This window comes from Antrostomus carolinensis, unplaced genomic scaffold (assembly GCF_000700745.2).
Source record: "Antrostomus carolinensis isolate BGI_N321 unplaced genomic scaffold, ASM70074v2 scaffold3238, whole genome shotgun sequence".
Taxonomy (NCBI): domain Eukaryota; kingdom Metazoa; phylum Chordata; class Aves; order Caprimulgiformes; family Caprimulgidae; genus Antrostomus; species Antrostomus carolinensis.
The window spans coordinates 1-8,667 of NW_010334823.1; the positions used below are offsets into that span (position 1 = coordinate 1).

Below are 8,667 nucleotides of genomic sequence, written 5' to 3' on the forward strand. Positions count from 1 at the left end.
GGCCGGGCTGTGCCCCGCGGGCCGGGCCGGGGGAGCCCGGTCGCTCCGGGCGCGGCCGCATCCTCCCCCCCGGAGATGGGCTTCCCAAAATGTTCAGTAGAAAGCACTCCAAAGAGGCAATGGTGGTTTGTCTGTCACAGTTAGTGCTTTGGAAGACATCCCTAGCCAGTTATTTTGGAAGACTAAATTAAATCTGAATGGTCATTGTCCACCTACGTTATACAAATAATGTTGACCTCTGCCTACATCAATAATCTGCTCCAGTCTCCTAATTATCCTTCAGGATGAACCATGTGTCACGGGCTGACTCACTGCTTAGCAATGGTGCAGAGAGGACAACCAGAGACCTTCAGAGCTGCCCTGGCTTTGACAGAAAGGAGCAAAAGTTCAGGGACCAAGTACATAACCTGCATAAGAGTGGAAGAGTTTCCAGGAGGTGGGCATTGCTCCACTTATCTACAGCATTGTGGGATATGCAGATCAGAGCTTCATAACTGCTGTTGGAGGGGATGGGACCACTGGAGGGTACCTGAGAGGTGGTGGTTGACGGTGTCTGCAGAGGAACGTTCTTACAGAGCTGCGTTCTGTGTGTTACCAGAGATGGGACCAAAGAGCAGCTGTTAACATTTACATTCGTAAATTACATTTACATTTACATTCATAAATTTACATTGAGGGTAACAGAGCACTGGAACAGGCTGCCCAGGGAGGTTGTGGAGTCTCCTTCTCTGGAGACATTCAAGACCCGCCTGGACGCCTTCCTGTGTGATCTCATTTAGGTTCCTGCTCTGGCAGGGGGGTTGGACTGGATGATCTTTTGAGGTCCCTTCCAATCCCCAACATTCTGTGATTCTCTGATTCTATGATTCCTTATTTTTCTGCAGGTGAAGGAAGCACTTCTTCCTGGGCTTATCTGGACTAAGCCACCATCACCTTTCAAAGGCTCAGCACCTCCACTGTATTTTTGGCAGCACCCATCTGGTGTCTCCTGATGCAGACAAAGGTACACAAATATAAAGGGTGAATATAGACCTCACAATCGTAGCTTTTGTTTCTGGAGCAGAACAAGGATGTGAAAGCTCAGATGAGCAATTTATGTTCTCCATTGTCAAAGAGGGCTTGAAATTCTGTTTTGAGTAAGCCCAACCATTCCTGTTGTCTAAAAACCACTAGTTTAACATTAAAATTACTGAAGAATTTTACCATTGAAATAGCTACTGAAGTTACTACTCTCTTTGCTTCCTTGCAATTACTCAAAAACTTCTTCATGTAGTTCTGAACTAAATCCAACCCTTTGCCCAGATATTGCAGATTCAAAGCACCACTCAGGCTCCAAGCAGGAAATTAGAAGCACAGCAGAATAGATTGTTCCTTGTGTACATGTGGCTGAGCAAACATCCAGACGGGGTGTTCTGATACTCTTTTACTTTTTGGCTTTAATATTCAAAGTGGTGTAAGTAGATCTGATTTTCCCATCAGAATTACAAATAACCCTGAATTCCTAAAGATCTGACACCGACTTGGTGTATTTTTGCAAGGTCTGTAGTCATACCAGCAAACTTCCAGGTCTTTAAGATCTGTTCAGCAGGTTCTGTCTGCCAGCCTCTAGCTGCAGGTGGTCATCGTGTCTGTAGGCCTGTTGCATGTTGTGCATGTTCCACCTGATCTAGTGGAAGGTGTCCCTGCTGATGGCAGGGGGTTTGGAACTGGATGATCCTTAAGGTCCCTTCCAATCCAGACCATTCTATGATTCTAGGTATGACTGTAGCTTGCTAGCTCAAACACATCCTCACGTTAGTCATGAAACTGGAATGTGTTTAAAAGTTATAATACATTTTTTTTAACAAATTCATAACTCTAAATTGCATAGAGGAGGGTGGCAAGGAGCCCCCATGACTGGCAGCTGGGGCTGCCCCAGCAAAGGGGCTTGCAAGAGACCCCAAAACTGGAGGGACAGAAAGTGAGTGAAAAGGGTTTGCTCAGAGCACCAGCAGCTCCCTCTGGGATTCACATGCACATTCCGTCCCTTTCCGCATTCCTCAACCATTTAGTGCCCCAAAGCGCCTTGTGTGCAGCTCTGTCAAGAGAAGGTGTGACAAGGGAGGACAGCCAGCCAGCTCTGTCAGACTGCATTTACTTGATTTGAATTGTGCATTCAAACAGTAGTTTGATCCCAGACTTGGTAACAATGGGTAAACAAAACTCAAGATTGTATCTTCAAAACATCCTCTCTCTGGGGTGTATTTGTTTTCAACCATCATCTGTTTGTTACAGCCAGAGGGACTCTGTATGCATTTAATTTGCAGCCAAAAGGCACTGTAGGCAACGGAACAAGAGAAGAATCCTGCTCTAAAATGCTGTGAAATACTTGGGTTTAGCTTTTGAAATATTACAAGAATTCAAAATTAACAATTTCCTTTAGAAAAAAATATTTCCATTAATCCCAACTGTCTCAACATGACTATGCTAGAGCGTCTGGAATTCTCTTTTTGTCTAGTTTGCAAGAATACCCACACATGAATCCAACTGTCCATTTCTCTAAAAAAGCAGATTTTAACAAAAAATAATGGCAACTAAAGAGAACAACAAAACACAAATTAGTTTTACTCATGTAAAAATGATTCCTTCACAAACAATACAATTTAATAGGGATAATGCAAAGGTCTGCAACATTTTTATGTCACCATGCACTAGTTGGAACATGTGTTAGCTAAACCATGATGTACAATTATTTTTCCAGGTGTTTGTTTGTATCTAGGGTTTTGGGTTGGTTTTTTTGGTTTTTTGTTTTCCTCATGTCTGCTGTTTAAGAGTCAATTTCCCAGGACAGAGATTATCTTAAATTGGAAGACGTGCCAAGATGCAAGTACTGCCTGGGTAGAGGTGCTACCTCAATGCTCGTGGGCAGAGATGTCGGTGGGGTGCACTGCCACCACCTGGTGACCCATCCTGCTATTAGGAAGGAAAGAAGAAAGACAGCACAGACTCTTTAGCACTTAAAGGGCAAAAGGGTTTACTTTAAAACAAAGAAACAGGTTTTCAGAGCCTACAGATTAACACAGAAGGACACAATTTTGCCAGGGATTCAAGTTACATTCCACTCATTCTAGGCAAAGTTGACAGTTCCCAACACTATCGATCTGCCTCTCAAAATTACAGAAGCTTAAAATTCACAAGCTTTTCTTGACATGATGAACCCTCTAAATAATTGTGAGGTCACGGAATTTGTATCGTGCTCTGCAGCTCTAGAGGAAGAGACCTGCACTTCAACAATATTTATATTTAATTTTTAAATGTCATTTTTAATTATCCTTACAGCAAGCTACCTCTGTAGGTACCTCTGTTACACGTCTCTAGCCAAACCTAGATATTTAAATAGAGATACTGACAGTACAAGATTGTATTTTATTTTCTTGATCAAACCATTCCAGTTCTGCAGCTCACAGCAGCAGGATATAAATATTGTTATTAAGTGTCTATTAGGAAAAAAAACCCCAAAGAGATCTATATTAAAGACTTCCTATAATAAACAAAGTATTCCTGTATTACATAAAAACATATCCTAAGAAAAAAAATGTTTCTTCTTCTTTTGGCATAACTTCTTTTTAAAACCATTTATTAACAATATCCACCAGTGCATCTGCTGCCCTCAGAGCTAGAAGGCAGCACTTCACAAAACAAGTCTGTACAATTATTTGCATTTGTTCACATCTTGGATTGTTGCATTTTCAGTGCTGGATCCGTTAACTGCAGGCTCAACAATCAGTCTCGGCTCTATCAGTGCATCCCAACTTTCAGTTATCTGCAAACAAAACACAGACAACACTTAGCATGCACAGGCCATACAGGCAGATGCAGTTTCTCCTACATTATGCTTTGCCTAGACCTGAACAGCAGCACTACTTAGCAAAGATCACAGATCCTTCCTGTGATTCATCCATCTTCTTGAGGACTCTCAACCTGCCTGATATCCTGGGTAAGAAAAACAGTGTATGGAAGAATAACCTTGCAAGAACAGATCCTCTATCTACACACAATACTGTTTATTTTATTAGCCAAAAAGTTACACAGTTTGATGACTGTTTCTGAATCTAGTTAATTGAATAACATGAAAGAAGTGATTCTTGTCTTGTAATCATGCACATTCTTGCTAGAAAGGAATAATTATTTTTGCTTCCATTTATTTTAATCAGATGCTTTATTATAAATGGAATCTCACTGAGATGAACACAGTCATAAAGGAGGCATGTATCAGCGATGCAGAACTTGTAACAGGCTTCAAAACAGGACACCCACATACCTTTGTATCCTGAGGAACAGCATACTCTATCAGTTCTGCTCCATCTTCAGACTGGTAAACCAGATCGAATTTCCCTGGCTCTTTAGCAACTTAAAAACAAACCAAGCAAACAAACAAACTATTAACTATAAATGAAAAAGTTAAATGTTTACCATATTTAGAAAGCTAGTCAAAACCAGGGGCTTTTGGGTTGTGTGTTTGGGTTTGTAATTGTTACAAAAAATCCGAAACTCTATGCTACACACCAAAATAAAAGGTAATTATCTAATATAACTATATGCATTAAAAAGTTAACAATATGCTGCCTAAATGTGAGGAAAATGCTCATATAGCGATGATTTATTAATTCTGGCTTGAATAGCAACTTCAGGATACACTGTCAGTTTAAGAGACATTCATATTTTCAGGTGTCTAAAGTGGAGTTTGCAGGGACTCGGTTCCACATCCACTGAAGCCAGTGGCTTCACTGACATCGCAAAGGATGGTTATTACAATCTCAAATTTTCTCTGTAATACCATATAATAATTGTAATTTTTTTCAGGAAATTAAACCACTATAGAGATGAGTTACTGACTACTCATACTGAGTGGACAAAATTTATTTTGTAAATACCTAGGAGCATCTTCAATACAACTAGCAAGTGTTAATACTTCTTCATTCTTCATTTAATTAGACTTTTTGGGGAGGGATGTGTTGAGAAGGAACCCAAGAAAAGTGAAACATGAAGTGTGCCTTGGACTAGCTGTTTTCTAAGTAACACACACGACAAGAAGCATTTGGTGTCCCGGGGTACATACGTTGTCCTGCTGGTGATGAAAGGATCTCAAGTTCAATCTGTTTTTTATCAGCGTTCCAACTGATTATTTTCCCCTCCTCATAAAGCAACAAGAAAAGAATCAGGTAAGATATACTTCAGCACTGGATAATTATTCCATATTTACAGCCAGTGTGGTACTTGATCACAGTTAGAGAAAGTGTATCTGTCTGTCAGTTTTTTCTATCTCTATATATAAAATCTGCAAAGTATTAAAAGCTCAGCAATTTGCAGTTCCTGGCATCAATAAACCAAACTTATTCAATGTCACCATCCTTATAGTTTAAATCAGTACTTATCCAGAAACCAAGTTATTTGATTACTTATCCAAAAACCAAGTTATTTTACTTGCACCAGTTTCTAGAATTTGCCTTGACCTCAAACAGCAGTAGACTTGAATTTTCTACCTGAAGCTCTGCTTTTTTTATCATCTCTGAAATATTAATGACCATTAATAATGCTTGCCTTTTTTTTTTTAATAGCTGCTACACCTTTCAAATTTTCAATTAGTTTTGAGTTCTACAGTTTTCATTTTTAGTGCTGCACCAGGAATAGCCTTGCAGAGTCAACTGGACAAGGAGAAAAACACTGCACAACCTCAAAATGCTTAAGCTGTACCTCACCTATAATAGCTTTCTGAGTGAATTAAGGGAGGAAAGAAAAACAGTTACCTTATAGTCTGAAACTTCAGGACTGTAATTTTCAGTGAGTTCCAAGCGCTGTTCAAAGAAATACAAATAAATTACAGTTTTTCCAGATCCTTTATGATGCAACCCAGACATGATTTCTTCAGCAAGAACCAAATCTCCCACTCCTAGATCCTGACGCCAACCACAGTCCCAGGCAGTCTTCCAGGAGTTGCTGCTCCAAAGGATTTCTGTTCAGGTCAGACTGTGACAGTAGATCAGGGAGATTGATCCCAGTCTCCTCAACTCCAGTGATTTCATTTTAATTTACTTTTTTATTTTGCAGCGAAGTGTAGTTATTTGTAGGGTAAGATTTGCAGTAATATTGTAGAAGTGCTATAGACAGAAATAACAACATAGAGGCTTTTTTTTTTTTTTCTTTTTATAGCATCTAATTTTAATGCTGACTTTTCTCACATGTTGGGAAGAGGTATCATGCTTCTTTCCGGCATTCTTATATAAAAATAAACCTTGAAAATATGCCTACGCTAGAGAGAGACACTTTGTGAAGGTACAAATTTTAAAAAGTTGTAAAAATAAGAAGTCAGACTTTATAACAAAGTTTTTTTAGAGCCAACTGTTATGGTTTCTGTTGTATGGGAGACTACTAGAAAGACAGCAAGAGAGGAGCAAATACTTTCAGAGATGCCTACAAACATTAGACACAAGACAGTTTAGGTGCTGAACCATTTGCTTAAGTTTAAAACAATTTTTTTTTAAAAAGAACAAAAAAGTAGGATGAAAACTACTTCCTAACTCTTATACTTCTAGGATAATGGTCCCAGAACAATGTAAGTTTAAGTTCCTCAGTGTAAGCTTTTGGTTGTCAGGACCATGCTAGCTGTAGTGTGTCCTGCAAAACTTACAGTGGCCCAAACGAAACAATTTTAGCCCACTAACATTCAGTATTTGACCTTAAGTTCTTTACCTTAAAGGCAATTCTTTGTCCCACTTGCGGTGGAGCAGCTAAAAGAGGTAACACACTGTAGTCTCTCTTGGGAACCTCCGCAGGATTCTGTGAAACAAACAGTAAACCCATTGACTTAATTACTGTATTAATAAAAACAGGAGACAATTATTATGTTGTATGGATTGTAAGTTCTGAGAAGAGTAAGGTAGATATCGGAGTGCTTTGTTTTGAGATACATAATACAATCACTTAAATTATCATTTCATAAATACTTCCTCAGGCTGCTAAATGGAGATACAGTAAATATCAGACTCACTAAGATCAACCTTTATCCTACTAATTTTTTCCGCTTTTACAAATTACTCTCATCCTATACCCAAGTTTTTTTTTGTATAGTTAAAGCTGCAAGAGAAAGGTGACCTATGACTACGTGAGTCACTCACCTGGACAAGAACAGAAGTGTTTGTCGCAGCTTCGTTTAACTGCCTCTGTTTCTGGCCTTCACTGCTGTAGTTATAGAAGAAGCCAGGGTTTGCTCGTCTCCCACGGCCTTGGCCCCTCATCATCCCATGAACCCCACGGCCCCTAGGTCCTCTCCAGAAGTTATCCTCTCCTGTTCCACGCCCCCTTCCACGACCTGGGCTGGCAAGTGGTCCTTGAGTACTGGCTGGCAACTGTTTAGTACAGTTTCTTACTATGGAATTACTCAGTCCAGCATTTGCTGCAGGTTTTTTAATAACAAGTGTTTCTGAATCTGAACTATCAGACTTTGAAGAGGAGGTCTGTGCTTTGGGAGCCTTGGTGGTACCAGTTTTTACAGGTGCTGCATTGTTAGGCAGTGACTTTTCCTTTGCAGTACTGTCTTGTGCTGTTGCTGCTTTCTCATCCTCTGTACTTGAGTCGGAATCTGAACTAGAGGACTGGAATTTTTTAACCTCTTTACTAACTGCAGTCTTAGTGGAATTTTCAGCATTAGACTTTACTGTCACTTTATTAGAAACAACAGTTTTCACATCAGAATTTGCAGCAGCTTGGGATTTGTCTTTGGGAAGCGTTGCCACTGTAGGTTTATGAGAAGATTTGTCTTCCTTTACATTTAATTCCCTGCTGTCACTGTCAGATGATGTGCTGGAGGAATCTGATGATCCCACCCTCTTTTTTCTGGACTGTGTTGTGATTTTTTTGGTGTGATTTTTACCAGAATTTAGAGAAAAGCTCTCATTTGCCTGTTCTAAAGCCATCTTTGCTGCAGCGGCCTTTGTCCGCTTTTCATCCTTCTTTTTTGTTGCCAACTGTTTCTCCCTCTCTGTTTTTTTATGCTTTTTATATTGGTTAGTAGAGCTCTCTTCCTTACCTTCAGTGAGTTTATTTCTTCCACTAACTTCTTCCTTTCTTTCTCTTTTCTTGTACCTTTTTTGAGAGTCCCAAATATCTACAAAGGTCTCTTCACTACAAGAGTAGTACTCTGGATTATGCTTTTTCCTTTTCTTTTTATGACTATTTTCTTCATTTCTCAAGAATTCTTCCTCTTCATGCTTTTGTCTATGCCTTTTTTTGTTTTTCTTTGGTGTATAAGAGAAGTCATCATCTGTCTCTTCATAATCATCTGCTATCTCTTCCAATTTTACTCTGTCCAAAAAAGAAACCCAAACAAAAGCCACTGCTCAGCATAATTAACCCCTTTTTGCTGTTAGGAGCTCAGCACAGGTTGTCTTCTGGGAGTGGGGATGCTCTGGCTGTTAAGCGGCCGGTTAGAGAGCAGCCCGCAGGGCACGGGGGTTGTTATCCCAAACCAAGGCTCCCAGCCTCAGCCCTCACGGCTGCTGCCCGGCGTTTCTCAACGGGCCCGCTGGAGCGGCGCAGGCGGCGGAAGCCCCGGGCTCTTCCCATCCCTGAGATGTCCAACCCCTCGGCTCTCTCCAGCCCCTTTCCAACATCCCGGGGCTTCTCAGGCTC

At 40.3% G+C, this 8,667-nt stretch overlaps 1 protein-coding gene across 1 annotated transcript; it reads right to left on the minus strand.

The window, feature by feature from the left end:
• Positions 1-3,587: 3,587 nt before the first annotated feature.
• On the minus strand, positions 3,588-8,340 carry COIL (coilin; the record flags this gene model as incomplete). The annotated part of the gene is made up of 6 exons (XM_010174297.1): positions 3,588-3,802; positions 4,301-4,389; positions 5,099-5,174; positions 5,787-5,834; positions 6,730-6,816; positions 7,155-8,340. Coding segments are annotated over 6 exons (1,597 nt in total), but the record flags the coding sequence as incomplete, so codon positions are not given.
• Positions 8,341-8,667: the final 327 nt, after the last annotated feature.